Source organism: Gouania willdenowi, chromosome 22 (genome assembly GCF_900634775.1).
Source record: "Gouania willdenowi chromosome 22, fGouWil2.1, whole genome shotgun sequence".
Lineage (NCBI taxonomy): Eukaryota > Metazoa > Chordata > Actinopteri > Blenniiformes > Gobiesocidae > Gouania > Gouania willdenowi.
In genome coordinates this window covers 24,335,824-24,353,681 of record NC_041065.1, presented here as the reverse complement: position 1 = coordinate 24,353,681, position 17,858 = coordinate 24,335,824, and the positions used below count along the sequence as shown (strand labels likewise).

The 17,858-nt window shown below is 37.4% G+C and overlaps 2 protein-coding genes across 4 annotated transcripts; one reads left to right on the top strand and one right to left on the bottom strand.

Moving 5' to 3' along the window:
- Positions 1–693: 693 nt before the first annotated feature.
- LOC114456372 (protein max-like) lies at positions 694–7,610 on the bottom strand. Of its 2 annotated transcripts, none has more exons than XM_028438093.1 (4): positions 7,420–7,610; positions 3,796–3,921; positions 2,094–2,217; positions 694–2,009 (listed from the first exon to the last, which is right to left on the bottom strand). In XM_028438093.1, the coding sequence occupies exons 1-4, from the start codon at positions 7,453–7,455 to the stop codon at positions 1,825–1,827; spliced, it is 471 nt and encodes a 156-aa protein (XP_028293894.1). In that variant the 5' UTR covers positions 7,456–7,610; the 3' UTR covers positions 694–1,824. The 2 variants fall into 2 exon arrangements, with proteins under 2 accessions (XP_028293894.1, XP_028293895.1); XM_028438094.1 differs by having other exon boundaries at positions 3,814–3,921.
- Positions 7,611–11,630: 4,020 nt separating this feature from the next.
- On the top strand, positions 11,631–17,357 carry LOC114456364 (sodium/bile acid cotransporter-like). Of its 2 annotated transcripts, XM_028438083.1 has the most exons (7): positions 11,639–11,686; positions 12,397–12,491; positions 13,551–13,947; positions 14,022–14,226; positions 14,961–15,139; positions 16,274–16,476; positions 16,572–17,357. In XM_028438083.1, the coding sequence occupies exons 3-7, from the start codon at positions 13,580–13,582 to the stop codon at positions 16,616–16,618; spliced, it is 1,002 nt and encodes a 333-aa protein (XP_028293884.1). In that variant the 5' UTR covers positions 11,639–11,686; positions 12,397–12,491; positions 13,551–13,579; the 3' UTR covers positions 16,619–17,357. The 2 variants fall into 2 exon arrangements, with proteins under 2 accessions (XP_028293883.1, XP_028293884.1); XM_028438082.1 differs by lacking the exon at positions 12,397–12,491 and having other exon boundaries at positions 11,631–11,686.
- Positions 17,358–17,858: the final 501 nt, after the last annotated feature.

Below are 17,858 nucleotides of genomic sequence, written 5' to 3'. Positions count from 1 at the left end.
GCCCTTTAGAACCTTTAACGTGGCCCGCAGGAGAAAGTAAAAAAAAAACAAAAAACAGATACAACATGAAATCATTGTGTATATTAGCAATTTAACCTAATCTAACCAATTCAATGAAACTCAATAATAGTTGCAGGGCTGATGATGGCAGTCTCTTTTTTTTTAAATCTAAAAATTGTTGAAACAACTCAGAATTTTTCCAAAATCCTGCTAATTTCTTTTAGATACTCCACAAAATGTCCCCAAATTAAATAAAAATTGACAACAAAATGAAGGAATTTTAAAGTAAAGATCCTGCAAGGACTGATACTTGCCACTTATTGCTGATATATTGCCAGTCCCTTCCATATTTTAGATACAACTTATTCCTAAAAGTGCAATCTTGGGCACAATAATGCTGAAATTACCAATTTTCCCTCCTAAAATTTGAGGCCCACTTGAGATTAAACAGCTCTGTATTTGGCCCCTGGTTTACACAGTCCAGATTTAACAAATGGACATTCTTCTCTTTAAAGAAAAATATTGCAACAATATATTTTAATATTGCAATATCTTGTTGCATATATTCTCCCGCCCGCACAACATGGCTTTCTCCATTAAAATGTGATTTTTACAGCATTATTTAAATGCATTCATCAAATAAGCTAAACTTGCCTTTGTTTTACCATAAACCAAAGCACACTGAGCCAAAAATGCATCCCAAAAGGATAAAATACTTTTATTTATAGTCTCATAATAAAGGTATGCCTTAACTTGCAAGACAATCATTGGCAGTATGTACAACATACCTGTAATTTCCAAGGAATGGAACAAACAAATATCGATTACGTACACACTTATTTACCTCTGTGAGAGAGAGAGAGAAAAAAAAAGAACAAAAATAATAATAATAAAAAAAAAAAGATTAGAGATAAACATTCCCAGCACAAGCAAGTATTTCAAGGGAAGGCTTTTCTTTGCAGAATTGACACCATTCAAGACTTAACAGTGTTAAACACTACACACTTCAATGGATAAAAATAAAGGTCACTGTGGAACATTCAATATCCTTCTGGGGATTTTTCTAGACCAGCACTTTAATAACACTAATAATAAAAACTAGAGGAAAATAAATAGTTGGACCTGTAAAAAAATGAACTAAAACTGCAGGTCAACTCATCATTCTGTCATTTCAATGCCGAATATAATGGGGGAAAAAAACAAAAAAAATCAGGATAGGAATATATGTTTATATAGGAAGTTCATTTTGGTGCATCACTATACATATCAAGTTTTAATTAGCTTACACAAACAATATTCAATCGACAAAAAGGGATAACAGGGAGTGTTTCATCTTGCATATTCATTTTCTGAAAAACAACTTCACATTCTTTACCAGAAAATAATATATATATAAAAAAGGTAAACTACCTCAAATTAACAGCAACAGAAATTCAAAATTAGTAGTAATAATAATAAAAAAAAAAGCTTTAATTTGTTGTTGTATCATTAAAGGATCATACCTTGTGTTTCTGACTGGTAGTTGTCGCTATAAAAAAAAAAAACATCCAGTCTTTCAAAATTACAGAGCTGCCTTACTTTTGGGTTTAAAGTTACTTTCTGGGCTATGAGGAAATTGACAGTATGCTTGCCAGGAGGATAAAGCAAGTTAAAAGCATTTTTCATACAATATTAGCACCTCTCACACACAGTCTCTGCCTGGTCTTCTGATGGAGTGCAAGAAAGCAGGACTGAGTGTGAACAGGTGAGAAGAGATGTGTGGTTGGTGGCTGCAAAGAGTCTGGAGTGCTGCAGGAAAAAGGATAATACGGGAGTGGAACCCGTCTAGCTGGGTTCTACGCGCAGCTTTTTCCTGCTGGGGGGCTCCTCCGGCTCAGACTCAGAGCTGGAGTCGGACCCGCCGTCGAAGGCGGACACGGCGCTTCCTTTGCGGTTTGTGTACAAGCTGCTGTCGGAGGAGTAGTTGGTCTGGAGCTGTGTGTTCCCTTTGGCCTTCTCCAGAGCTCGAACTGCAAACGGGACACAGGAGGTCACGTTTCATCACGCCAACAAAACATCCATTAGTGACATTTACGCCCCACCCTGTGGGTTACCTTGCTGCTCGAGCAGTGCATTCTGCTTCTTTAAGTCATCGATGTCTTTCTGGTGGCTGTGGTTTTTCCGCCTCATGAACTGGATGTACTCCGTAGCTTTGTCTAAGATCTGTGCTCGGGAAGCCTGTTTGGTCACATTCAGTCAGACAAAATCTCACATAGAAAGAAATCTTTTGATTTGAAATGAAGTGTCATAGAATTTCGGGGGGCATTAAATTGTTTAAAGTCTGTGTTTATGAGAAAGCATTAGGAGTTTTCTGTAACTGCAGCTAGAGGGCCAAGCCCAAACAATAAACATCTTAAAACAGGGTTTTTCAATCTTGGGGTAAGGACCCCACATGGGGTCACCTGGATTTTAAATAGGGTCGCCTGAAATAATAATTCAAGAAAGTTCATTTTGTCTTTTTTTTTTCAATATGTTTAAGTTTCAATTGTTCAGACAAAATTTTTTCAGGAAATTTACTTTGATCTCCTGACATGTTTTGACTTTCAACTGCCAGTCTTCCTCAAAGGCGTCTGCTGATCGCTTTGATGTTTTCTTGACTTCCGCGTAATAATTCAAGAAAGCTATATATATATATTATTCAAAAAGATAAAATGAACTTTTTTGAATTATTATAATACATTAAAAAAAAAAATCAAAATGTATTTAAATTCTAATCAGTATATATATATATATATATATATATATAAATTAATCTGTTAAAGTTTCCTATGTTCAGTTAACTTTTTTCAGGAAATGTACTTTGATCTCCTGACGTTTCGACTGTCAACTGCCAGTCTTCCACAGAGGTGTCTATTGATCGCTTTGATGTTGTCTTGTTCATATATATATATGAAAATTTCTTGAATTATTATGCGGAAGTCAAGAAAATATCAAAGCAATCAGCAGTCTTCCTCAGAGGCGTCTATTAATCGCTTTGATGTTTATGTTTTCTTGTTCATTGTCTTCTTTTTGAATAATATATAGAATTCAATAAAGTTTATAAATACAGTATATATATATATATATATATATATATATATATAACTTTCTTGAATTATTACGCAGAAGTCAAGAAAACATCAAAGCGATCAGCAGACACCTCTGTGAAACACTGGCAGTTGACAGTAAAAACATGCCAGGAGATCAAAGTATATTTCCTTAAAAAAAGGTGTCTGAATACATTAAACTTTAACAAATTAAAAGAATTATATACTGATTAGAGACATATTTTTTTGTATTATTTTCTCAAATTAAAACAACACAATCTTCACTGTATTCTATATTTTCACTTTGTCAAATATATGTTTAGTTAATAAAAATAATAATAATAAAATGTAGTTAAAAAATGTTGTGAGCTGACACAATGTGTCACTAATCCGGGCTAATCTGCATTTGTACAGTATAACAGACATGGTCAAAAAGTAATTCTAGAAAAAAAATGTCTATAGGGTCGCCAGAAATCCTTGGTATGAAAATAAGGTCATGGTCCCAAACATGGTTTAAAACATCAAGGTTACAGGTCTGTATGTGCACTAGCTACCACCTGTGGCCAATGGACGTGAAAAAACCACAACCATCACCAAAAATATTAATTATTGGGTAATATGATAAGCTGGTTTATCAGTGTGGACCTACATAATTGTGGTCAATAAAATCCTACAAATAATGTTATTTCTGTGTATGCGGTGATGTAAAAAGTATAAAATTCATGCGCACTTTTGATTGTTTTCTAACCTTCTCCCCTTGCAACGCAGGCACAGAGTCTCGTAAACCATGAAAGCTGTCTTTGATGTGGTCCCTGCGTTTACGCTCCAGTGCATTGTGGTGTGCTCGCTTGTCTGCCTGGAAACAAAAACAAGCAACATGTACAGCATCGTTCAAACAAATATTATTGAAAAACATCACTATGATCCTGATATATGAATATATTTAATCTGAATGTAATGCTAGCAATGGGGTGCTAACATGAAGCAACAATGGACTATATCTTGTTAATGTGTCATTAAATATCTATTCGTAAACAAACAGTTTTATCGATGTTATGGAGCTCAGTCAAATGGAGTAAAATGACTGTTTTTAGCTAAATAAAAAATGTACAAATTCCAAATTTTTTGTGCCCTAGTTGGAACACTTCCCCTTGTCAATAATCACATAAATAACTTGTATCAGAAATATTCAGATACAGATATCTGGAACTGAACCAAATAATGTTTTTGCCGTATTTTTCCACTGAAAGCAAAATCGTCTTAGCCAATTGAAAACTCTTGCAAGCTAGATTTGACGTTTATTTTGGAGCTATAAATGTCAAACTGAGCGTTTCTGCCAACATTATCGTCTCACTGATATTAGCCATAAAATATAATATTGGTTGACATCGGTATCAGTTTTTCAATATCGGTGGAAAAACCGATAAATGTGATGTTGCTTGAGATAAAATATTAAAAATGACTTTCCATTAACTAAAGATGAATAAGTATCCTTATTTTGCACAGATGTTTTAGTAGAACACATCCATTGGGGAATCACAATAAAAGTAGGCATAACTTGTTGTTTCCATGGAGAGACATATTACGTGACCTAAAATTAGGTTGGTGGAGGGGATCTTTGTAAATATCGGAAATTGACAATTTTGCGTGGGAATATATCGGCAAAAAGCTAATATCGAACATCCCTATTTGTGACTATATATTTGTGGCTCAGTGATAGAGTGGGTCGTCCCATAACCGACGGGTTGGGGGTTTCAATTCTGCTCTATCCAAGTCATTGTTGTTGTGTCCTTAGGCAAGGCACTTTACCCACATTGCCCGGTATGAATGGGCATGAATTGTGCATGAATGTTGGTGGTGGTCAGAGGGGCCGTAGGCGCAAAAAGGCAGCCACGCTTCTGTCAGTATGCCTCAGGGTAACTGTGGCTACATTGTAGCTTACAACCACCAGTAGTACTGATGTGAGTGACTGGTGTTAATGAATAATGGTTTCTGGCTGGGTTTCCATTTCAGATTTCCGCAAAATAAAAGCGACATTTCTAAATGTCGACAAAGTATAATTGCGCTTCGAACGTGTTCCATTCAAGGCCGTTTTGGGCAGTAGCCCCGTAACTAACGTGAAATCGCATCCCGTGAGACTTCACTGCAGGAAAACAAACACTCAGAACCTCCTTATAACTCTCTGTATTCCTTTGTTGTTTCACGTCTAATGTGGCAGCAATAATTTTTAAGTCTATTTCTAAGAAATGTCCTGGTTCCCTCTTCTGTTTACATGTACAGCGTCATGTTATCTAGAAAAGAAGTGGTCATGTGACCATGTATGTCACGTTCTGTGACATGTATTTGCAGAAAAAATGTTTACATAGCGCTTTTGCGACACATTTCAAACATTTTTGCAATATTTCAGTGTTTTTTCAAAATTCAGGTGTTTTCATTGCCAGTTTTTATTGCGCTATTTAGATTTTGCGCATTTCCAAGGGTAATAGAAACAGCTTCCGTAACGCACTTTGAGTCTCCTCGAAAAAAGCGCTATATAAATCCAAACCATTGTTATTAGAAAGTGTCCATTTGTACGGTTGCCGTACGGACAACCCCCGGGGCTATTGGTATTGTTACCGAAGTACACGTAAGTACCGTATTGGGGTATGGTCTTAGTCACGCGACCTAAACTGGCCAATGGCTGACCTATCATGTGACCTAAACAGGACAAATGGGGGCACTGCGTACGGATAGAATGTTGGTATACTGATACGGCAAACATACGGATAGCCAGGTTAGGGTTAGGTCTAGGGGATGATCCACCATCACAACATTTTTTAGAGATAGGGTTAGGGTAAGATTTAGTCTTAGTCACGCAACTTAAACTGGCCAATGACAGACCTATCATGTGACCTAAACAGGCCAAATGGGGGTGCTGCGTATGGATAGAATGTCGGTATATTGATACGGCAACTGTACGGAAAGCCAGGTTAGGGTTAGGTTACAACCCAATATTGCAACAATTTTTAGGGTTAGGTTTAGTCTTAGTCAAGTGACCTAAACTGGCCAATGACAGACCTATCACGTGACCTAAACTGACCAAATGGGGGCACTGCGTACAAATAGAATGTCGGTATATTGATACAACCGTACAAATAGCCACTGGCTTATTATTATCATATTAAAAATCGCGATACATGCTTGTGATGCATGTGTAATGTGAACCGTTTGAGCACAATGTGAGGCTACAGCAGCATTAGATTAGTTTCTCATCACAGGCCTAATGACATGAGTCCATCCACACACTTTGGCTCAGCTACAGCTGGAGAACACGGCTTAACCATGAGATTGTGTGGGGGGGTGGGGTGGGGGGGATAATTTCACACACAGCTCTCAGACATGAGATCTGACATGTTGAGAGACAAATAACACAATACACTTCAAAAGGGGGTCAAGTGCAGATCATTAACAAATGAGGAAACGCTCGTGGTCTCATTTTACACTACATCCAGTAAATGCAGCTTCTATTTAGACTACATCTATGCTTACGGAAAACCTCTGAAATGTCTTGTATGTGTATAATATGTTAGATCTCTACATCACATAGGCATTGACCGTGTGTTGGATGACGTCGTAGTGGAAGAGGATGGGGGGGGGGGGTACGAGGCATATGTGATAAACGAGGACAGCATCCCTCTCATTCTCTAAAGCTCTGCTGCATTTTCTTCCGCATATTATGGGCTGTAATTCAGTGGTGCGACTGGAATCGAAAGCGGGGATGCATCTATCTCCACATCTCTAGTGATTGCTAAATATAGCTAAGCTGAGGGATTACCCTTATGAGCATGAACGAGAAGAACTGCCTTCACAGCAATGGTGCACCGTGCACGCTACAATGCAGATCTACGATGAATTCAGATTGCATTAAAAAAAACAACAACACACACACCAGTGTATAGTTTTGCTGTGACTTCATTAACATCCGTCTGTTCTATGAGCGGCGGCCTGTTGTTTTTACGGGCGCATTCTGTTTACAACACTGGATATTATGTTAGCGTGTAAAAACAAAACTAAGCAGAGCAAATATGGACGCCCAGGTGGAGTCCTGTCAGTTTCATAAACAAGTTGGATCTGTCCCCGATTTAATGCTACTAAATGTGTGTATTCATAAACCACACACGTGCGCACAACACTCATTTATCACACCCAGTCAATTAAAACACTTATTCAATCACATAAGTCCTCATTTTGTGCCTAGATCTCGTGTTAGCCGAGAGGCTTAGCTACTAAGCTAGCTGACACGACCGACAAAGCGCAGGTTCAAGCGCTTAAACGGCGCTAACGACCGCCGTCTGAAAGAAGCTAAAACACGTACATCGCTGTCCACGTCAATGTCATCGTTCTCACTCATTCTTCGGTGATGCAGGCGAGATGAAACGAAAGCGAGCAGCTGTCAAAACAAAGTGCAGCGACAACTGGAGGCAGAGGCTGATCTAAACCCGGAGCTGAGCTACGGCAGCGACATGACGATCCACGGATCCTCTACACGTGATTCGCCTACACATGGATGGGAAGCACATTGCGCATGCGCGATTGAAAACAGCATTGTGGGAAATGAAGTGTTGTACAGACACAAGAAATTGGGGATGTTCCTCGCTGTGGACGGGATTCAAACTACATTACCCAAAATGCTCTTCACTTTTACGGGTTCATAAATGGTCCTTACAAATCTGACAAGATGTAAAGATGATTTTAACGGTTTTAAAGAGGAAAAATACAACTTAAAGTCATAAATAATTTTTTTTGAAGGAGGGATGAGACCTCTGTAAAACTGTTGAAAGCTGGCCAAAAAAAGAAAAAGAAATTATATATATATATATATATATCGCTTTGCTTGGTTTGTGATATATCGTGTACAGTTGTTCTACTGCTATTACCTCCGTGAGACCTTTTATCTTGTTAAAATAATAATAAAAAAAAAGATTTTAAGTTTTTATTTCAGACCATTTTATCTGCTGCAATTAGATTTGACGTTCGTAATCAGTTACTGTATTTCTAATATTAGTCTAAAAGTTAAATGTATAGTAGATAAATAATTACTGCTATTTGATTCCACTTTCTGCACCCTTTCATAAATCATAAACATTAAATCCTGTTGTTCTGTTCCATAAACACTTAAAAATAACTCAATTCAATTCTTTATTTGTCTCAAACTTCAGCAACAGAAATACAAACAAAACAATACGAGAAAAAGAAAAAAAAATACACATATGCACCCATCATGGCCATTTGACACAGTATACATAAGTATTGAATTAAAACAAATTAACATAAATGTACATATGTAACACTTATATTACACAGTTTGAGAATAAATAGGGAGAGGTGAAAGCTTATCTAGTCATGTCCCCTCCTTACTTTCAATCTAATTAGTTATAGTAATCATTTCCTATTGACTCTCCCATTAAAATAAATACAATCAGATCCTAGCCAATGCCTTTGTTTTGGTTGTATCACATGTTCCCAACATTCCAAAACATCCTATAAATCCATGAGAAATAAATTGAACAAACAATAATATGATAGTGGTGTGTTTGTAAGAGTTGAATAACATTTGTTTCTATTGTCTTTTAAACATATCTTGGAAAATAGGATCTTGGGGTACAAGTTTGAAATGAGCAAAAATGGGATTGTGCATATTTTTGAGCATATATTTCTACTGACTGCCAGTCTGCAGAGTCTCAAATAGAAAATCACATTAAAAACCACATGTAACTGCAGCCCAGTACAGAATAAATCAGGTGAGATGAATTAATAAATTAAAACGCAGAGTTGGGGCTTGACAACCTCACGCACAGTACTACAGTTTGGTACAAAGCAGCTTAAAAGTGGTTCATGTGAAAAGGTCTTCTCAGAACAGCTTTCATTAAAAATGAAAACAATCTACTAAGATTTGGGTCATGGCTGAATAAAAAAGGTTGCATTAGTCTTTGTGTCTAGTTTAGTCAGGTGAAAAAGTGAGATCAAGAAGACGATACTAAAACAGCACTAACGCCAACATTGTACTGTGTAGGCCTATACAATCTTATCATATGCTGTCGATCATTAAGAGACACTTTGAGAACCCAGATCATTTGGATGCTAAAATAACTTGATTAAAACAAAAGCTAAAAAAGACAACAAAAAAAAAACAAGTAACAGTTTGCTGATACGGCAGCAATCCAACAACGCAGATGTTATTACAGAAAAATACACAAAATGAAAACAAAAATACACAAAAAATATACAAAATTACAACAAAATGATAAAAAAAACCCCACAATTACAAAGTACACAAAATAACTGAAAAATATGCAAAATTGCCAAAAAGTACACAAAACGATGACAACGAACAAAAATTGTCAAAAAAAAGCACAAGACACCTACTAAATAGACAAAAATATATACAAAATGACCAAAAAAAATACACAAAAGAACTGTAAGATGTGCAAAATTGCCAAAAAGTACACAAAACGATGACAACAAACAAAAATTGTCAAAAAAAAGCACAAGACGCCTACTAAATAGACAAAAATATATACAAAATTACCAAAAAAAATACACAAAAGAACTGTAAGATGTGCAAAATTGCCAAAAAACACACAAAACGATGACAACGCACAAAATTTGTCAAAAAAAAAAACACACACAAGACGGCTGCTAAATACACAAAAATAACAAAAATGCAAAAAAATGCATATAATGACTCCAAAAACACACACAACAAAAACAGAAAAAGAGAAAAAATGACAACAAGTGTACAACTAAATGACTCCTAAATAAGACAAAACATGAAAAATATGCAGTGACAGAAAAATGTACAAAAACTTTTCACCTATTTTAATAATGTGGCCCTCAGATCTGACAATACATTTGTTTGGCCCCTGCTGTGACAAATGATGCCCCTCTCTCCTGTACATGCATTTATACAGTGGGGCAAAAAAGTATTTAGTCAGCCACCAATTGTGCAAGTTCTCCCACTTAAAAAGATGAGAGGTCTGTAATTTTCATCACAGGTATACCTCAACTATGAAAGACAAAATGAGAGAAAAAATCCAGAAGATCACATTGTAGGATTTTTAATGAATTTATTTGCAAATTATGGTGGAAAATAAGTATTTGGTCAATAACAAAAGTTCACGCTCTTTCTCCTCCAAACACGACAAGTTGAGTTTTTACCAAAAAGTTCTATCTTGGTTTCATCTGACCATATGACATTCACCCAATCTTCTTCTGGATCATCCAAATGCTTTCTAGCAAACTTCAGACGGACCTGTACATGTACTGGCTTAAGCAGGGGGACACGTCTGGTGTAGTGTGTTACTGATAGTAGCCTTTGTTACTTTGGTCCCAGCTCTCTGCAGCTCATTCACTAGGTCCTCCCCGGTGAGATCTTGCGTGGAGCCCCAGATCGAGGGAGATTTTCAGTGGTCTTGTATGTCTTTCCATTTTCTAATAATTGTTCCCACAGTTGATTTCTTCACACCAAGCTGCTTACCTATTGAGGATTCAGTCTTCCCAGTCTGGTGCAGGTCTACAATTTTGTTTCTGGTGTCCTTTGACAGCTCTTTGGTCTTGGCCATAGTGGAGTTTGGAGTGTGACTGTTTGAGGTTGTGGATAGGTGTGTTTTATACTGATAACAAGTTCAAACATGTGCCATTAATACAGGTAATGAGTGGAGGACAGAGAAAGAAGAAGAAGAATTATTATTTTATTGAGGGATTTACCAATTAATTCATTAAAAATCCGACAATGTGATTTTTTTTGTTGAGGTATACTTATGATGAAAATTACAGGCCTCGTTCATCTTTTTAAGTGGGAGTATTTGCACAATTGGTGGCTGACTAAATACTTTTTTATCCCCACTGTATATCGTTATGTGTGAGTACACGCCACCAGCACACACAGTTGCATAACGTCTTGTCCGTGCGTGAGTTTCAACTTTATTGTCCCTCAGTTTACCTTCAATCACTGTGTTCTTTCTTGATTAAACGCTCATTTTAAGACAACTTTACAGTGTTCACATTAGCATTTGAACAAGCATTGAGAAAAAAAACACATCACGTTACACTATACTATAGACTTTAGTGCCGGCGTAAGTCATGCTGCTGTTCTTTGAGGCTCAGAAGACATGGTTGCCATGAGTTCCACAAAAGCAGGGGGTTTGCCTACAAAACAAAAGCACTCTACAAAAAAAGACCTGAAAAACATCGTGGAGCAAACCATTCTCCTCTGCCTGGTTACATCATATTAATTAAAAGTCTGTTTGTACAAGCTTGGAATACAGTGGCTATTCATATGCACAGAAGCAATTAGACTCTATCGACATTAGTCAGTCCACTAAAAGTTTTGTACAGTTCACTGGAAAAGAGGGTCAGTGGGAGGGAACAGTTCCCTCAGTGTGCACCATCACTTCCAATAACTGGCCTTTAAGGGGGGTGGGGGGTGTGCAGAATGTGCACGTGATTGTGATTTGAGTGTTTACACCTATTGGGTTATATCATGAGACCTTGTGACAGAAAGGGGAGGGCACATTGGGGTTCAGGCACTAAGACATGAGTTCAGCACAGAGGACGAGCACAGAGAAGCTGCTGAAGCAAAGGTGAGAAAAATCCTCTTCATCATTGAGACTATTACACCTACAGAGTGAATGTACCACTGGAAATATGCAGCTGTGGAATATTTGACTGTATATAAGATTAAGTAGTAGAGTCTGAATGTACTCTTATTACGACATGTAGTGATGAAGTAAACATGCATTTTTTGCTTGAATCGTATTGCATTGCAAATAGTTATGAACTTAAGTATGTATTTTCTATTATTTCAATCAAACAAGCCACACAGTTAACAAAAAATATGAAATGCAATATCAACAGAACTCATTAAATTGATTTTGTAAATGAAACATTTATTTTATTTCATTGTTATTATTTTTTTAATAATCAATTAATAGCTTTTTTGTTGGTTGTTTTTTGAAATTTCAGTGTGGAAAAATACAAAATACATTTTTACCCTAACGAAAGCAAAATTACACATTGTCCCAATATGTTTATATTATATAAAATGAAATTTGGGGTTAAAATAGATGTTTGTAGTATTAGGACTGATTTATTTGTTTGTTTTTCTTTAAAACTGATCGTTTCCTGCAGGCTGCTTTTGAAGTTTCAATATTTTGGTTTGCAAACATTATCAAGAAATCAGTTTAGTTCTTAAAGCTTAAAAAAACAACAACCCCAAAACAAAACACAGCCCATCTTCTTATTTAAATCCACAACATTCACATAAAAAGTCATGCCTTGTTTTTCCCACCAGGAAAGACATGCTATGAATACAAAGTGATGTTGCCAACATGCTTCGGAGTGTCTTTTGTTGACTGGACTCCTGTCCTGCAGCAGAACTTCTACATGGTACCGGAATGTTGCATGAATGCACTTCACCAAACATGTTTATATATTTCCTAATGAAGAATGATAAACCCATCATAGTCGGTATCCCATAATGCATTAAAAAAATGTGACTTTTTAACCTTTTAAGTCATGTGTCAAATTCGAGGCTCTGTAGCATCCAACCCCGCCCACATGAGAAAGTAAAAATGAAGGTGAAAATATCAGTTATTGTGTAAATTACCAATAAATTCAGATATCTCAGTCGTCTAAATTCATATATTCAATGAAACTTCACCATATTGGAAGGGCTTCACCATTTTCTCTCAAATGTTCAGTGATGTTGCAATTTCTCAACCAAAAAATATAAAATACCTAAAATTTCCTCTAAATTGCACAATAATTTGTCATAAAATCAAGGAATTTTGAAGAGAACATCTATTAGGGACTGATATCAGTCATTTATTGCTTGAATATTGCCCATGCCTTATATAATTTATATATCATTATACCTAGAAATGCAAACATGGCACAATCATTTTGAAATCCCCCCCAACTAAAATCTGTGCTTCATTTGAAATCAAACTGCAAGTTTCAAGAAGCTCAAAATTTTGCTTTTTTAATTATTTAAAGTTAATTGTTCAAGTAAAAAAAAAAAAAGACAAATGAAAAAGAAAGGGCTAAAATATATATCTTAATATTGTAAATCATAAAATGCTGACAAATTACATTATTTTATTATTGCATTCAATCACATATAATCAATCTATTTTTCTGAAGTTTTATTCCATGCCTGGCTGATAACTAAAGTATCACCATGCACATGGTAGAGAGGAACAGGCCGGCATCTATTAAAGGTGGTCAATTACACTAACATGTTGTAAAAATGTGTGTAAAAGAAATACAATGGTTTTTTTTTCAAAAGAAAGTTTTTAGTTTTCGACAAAGTGGGGTCTACTGGATTAATCAACTGAATTGATCAGATTGTGGTTTCCTTTACATTTAACCCAGTTTTCTATGTTTTCTATGTCTTTTTCCATCTTCTGAAGATGAACATACTGTATATTTTGCTTTGTGTGGCAGGTGACATCACTATCTTTACTGATGAAAGCATGGTGATAATGAACATGACCGCACACACCTTCACTGGAGGAAATGGAAGTGTGGGCCTTCTGAACATTTCCAAACCCTTGGACCTCGCCATTAATTACTTTTCAGTGACCATCCTCATCCTCACTATGATTTCCCTCGGTTGTTCGATGGAGATCCCCAAAATCAAAGCTCATTTTGTGACACCAAAAGGGATTATCATCGCGCTGCTGGCTCAATTCCTCATCATGCCCCTCACTGCTTTCAGCCTGGCTAAAGTCCTCCACATGGGCCCCATGAAGGCAGTGGCTGTGCTCATCTGTGGCTGCTGTCCAGGGGGAAACCTGTCCAACATTTTTGCCCTTGCTCTGAAAGGTGACATGAACCTCAGGTAATCCTCCAGCAATGTCATCTTCTCTCTCACCTCCACCTGGCTGTAAACAAAGGTCTAATTCTGTCTTCCAGCATCGTGATGACCACATGTTCCTGCATAGCAGCACTGGGTCTGATGCCTCTGCAGCTCTATCTCTTCTCTCAAGGCTTCCCCGGCTTGGAAAATTCTGTCCCATACGTCGGGATCATCTCTGCTCTAATTCTCGCTTTGGTACCATGTGCTGTTGGCATTGCTATTAACCACTACAGACCAAAATACTCACCAATTGTACAAAAAGTAAGATACCGGATATCCATGGAACAATAAACCTAGCCGGCTGATATTTTTAAATCTGTTTTCTACATTAAATGGGAGCTGTGCAGGGGTGGACTGGTCATCTGGCAAACCGGCATCGTCCCGGTGGGCCGGTCTGGTTCAATACGTTTTTTGGGTGTTTTTTTACGAGCGAGTGGAGGCAGACATGATAACAGGTGGCAAAAAATGGTCCAAAAGTGGCAAGAACATGGCAAGAAAATAGTGTAAAGTGACTAAAAAGGGCCAAAAGCAGTCAAGAGTGGGCAAAAAAAGGGCAAATAAAGAGGAATAAGGTAATATGTAATAGCAAAGGGTAGCTTAAATGAGAAAAATGTGGCAAATAATAGTAAAAAATTGGGAAAATGTGGCAAACAATGGTGAAAAAGGGCAAAAATATGGAAAAAAAGAAAACAAGTGGTATTTATTGGGCAAAAGTTAGCTCATTGGGATGAAAAGTGGCAAAAAATGTTTTAAGAAAGGACAAAAATTGGATTAAAGTGTCAAAAAGAACTTGCAAAAATGGACAAAAAGGGAAAAAGGGGATATTTATTGGCAACAGGTAGCAAAAGTCTGAAAAAAGTGTGACAAAGGAAATTGGTGAAAACAGGTGAAAAAGTTTCACCCTTTTAAAGTTTTCTGGGGGAATAATATTTAAAATCAAGACCTAAAAAGCCACATGTTGAGCATCATTGACTTAATAACTGATTCTTCTGCAGGTTGGCATCGGCATCATGATGGTCTCAGGCGTCGTCATTTTTGCCATGTCTTTCATTTCGGTTAAAGAAGTCATATGGATGGTCCTCACATGGGATGTTCTTCTGGTTGCTGGAGCAATGCCAGCCATTGGCTTCTCACTGGGATACGTCATGTCACTTGTTTGCAAACTCAACCAACAGTAGGTCAATAATACACACTGCATGCACATCTGTTTATGTTTAGGGTCACACACATACACTTGATTCCCTAAGTAATCCAAAAACGCGTATCACAGATCTGAGGCCACTTCATCAACATTCATGTCATTTTAGAACAGGCGTCAAACCCATTTTAGTTTATAGGCCAAATACGGAGAAGTTTTTATGTGGGAAAATTAGTACTTTAATCATTATTGTGCTCTAGTTTGTACTTCCATATATAAATAAATGATAAAATATGTAAGGCACTGATAATGACAGATATCAGTCACTGAAGGATCTTCACTTGCAATTTATTTAATTTTTATGTACTTTGGGGAAAGTATAATAATTTCAAGAAAATTGCAGGATTTGGGAAAAAAAATTGAGAGTCCTTTTAATAATTTAAGATTAAAAATGACAGCCATCATGTAATATAAGCACTGTAAAAATGTCAGCCTTGCAAATATTCTTGAGTTTCATTGAATTTGTGTATTATTTTGGAGATATCTACAACTGAATTATTTGGTAATTTAAACACTCTGACTTTTTTTTTTTTTTTTTTAAGGATTTTTTTGGCTCTAGTGGCCTTTATATGACAGTTGCTTGACAGGAAAGGGGGTCAGAGAGAGCAGGGAATGACACGCAGGAAAGGGTCCCAGGCCGGGAATCGAACCTGGACCCGCTGCAGGTGAGGAACTATAGCCTCTGTACATGGGGCGGGCGCTCTACCCACTGAGCTACACACCGCCCCAAACACTCTGACTTTTGATGAATTGGATGCACTCAAGGGCCAGATTTGGCCCCCGGGCCTTGAGTTTGACTTGTGGTTTAGAATAATGACTAATCTGAGAATTAATACTGTAAAGAACAAAAGGATTTGGTCTGTTTTTGTGGTTTTGGTTTTTATTTCCATTTTGTGAATGTTTGTAATGTGTCTTTGTTATCCATTTGAATATTTTTGTCATTTTGCATATTTTTTGTTGTCATTTTGTGCATCTACAATATTAGATCAAGGGCTGCCAGTCGCCCTTTTCTGATGTGCAGTATGTTAAACTCATTGATTAATCCATTTATGAATTATTACATGACCCGGTGCATTGCTATTGTTTCGTTTCTCTTTTCTTCTTACTCAGATGCAGCAGAACCATCGCCATGGAAACAGGCTGTCAAAACATCCAGCTGTGCACGACAATCCTGAAGGTGACCTTCCCTCTGCAGGTCATCGGACCCATGTTCCTCTTCCCCCTGTTGTACATTTCATTCCAGTGTGCGGAGGCCCTGCTGTTGACGCTGAGCTTCAGATGTTTCCAAGTATTCAACAAACCCTCAGTGGAGGGTAGGTGTCACAGCTGCACACATGTTTATGAGTCCGTTATTTGCACATTTTGAATTGAAATGAAAGATGTCTTACTTGACCTTTCTCTTGAACAGATTCGCCATACCTGAATAGTAAACAAGAGGAGGTGAAACAACCATGAAAGCATCAGAGGAAGTGAATCCGGGACACTGGCAATATCATTACACCTCAATCTTTTGGCTTAAATCACTTCGACTATGACTTTAGAAAAACGGTTTTTGGAAGTATCATGTTTGTATGTATGTATGTATGTATGAGTGTGTCTGTTTGTGTACACAATAACTTGAAAAGTTAAGGACTGATTTTGATGACATTTTCAGGAAAATTGAAAAATGGGACAAGGAACAGGTGATTAAACTTTGGTGATGTTCTGGCTACCAAAAGAAAATACATAGAAATGTATATATCCCATTCATTTTCCCATCCACATTTTGGAATTCTGCATCATCGCTGTTGATTCTACCATTGTCTCCATGGAGACAATAGTAACACTGATCTCCGTCAGATCTTCATCGATTTGTTCAAGTTTTTGCAGGATGATGTAATGCTGCGTTCACATCGGATGCGTCACGAAATGTCCGTACGTCCAGATTACATACAAAGTCAATGGATAAATGTGTCCCAGATGCAAAATCTTTCCTGTGGGGTCAATGGGGTCTGATACGCACGTCAAGTGCGTTGGCCGTGCGAGCGCGCTCCCGATTTTACGCATATCTGCACATTTGGAAGAGTTGAAAATATTGAACTCCTGCGACTGTTTCGCATGACGAAAGCCAATCAGAATCTTTGTTGACGACGTCAGGCCATCAACATGGACACCGGTCTGTTCACCCATTCAACCACGGAGTAGAAGCTGTGTGTGACCACCTGGAGTTGTGTGACATGGTTTTTGGCGTGGAGGAGAATCAGCGAGGAGGTGGTAGGAGCAGGTAAAAGTTCTCTCTGTAGTTTTCATCTTTCAAAGTCAGCACTGAGCTAGGATAGCATTAGCCGCTAATCAGACCAGCTTTTTACACTGGTGGTTTATGTTTATGAGAGGAGAAAAAGGAGCACAGCTCCTCGCTTCAGCAGAAAGTGAAACTCACCGAGTTGGATGTGTCGCTGGTGGGCGGGGCTTCGCTTCAGACGTGCGTATGAAGCGAATGTGGACATTTTTTGATCCTGCTGTACGTTTCGTGCGACAGATGCATCTGGTGCCGCAGAAGAAGCATTCGGTGTGAATGCAGCATAAGGCTTTGACATGCAACATCTGACCAAACATGATCCGGATCTGATCCAGATTGCTGACTCAGGGAATTTTTGAAATTCACATTGGGAAATCCCATTTACGACTTTTAAAAATTCCTATACATTTTAAATAA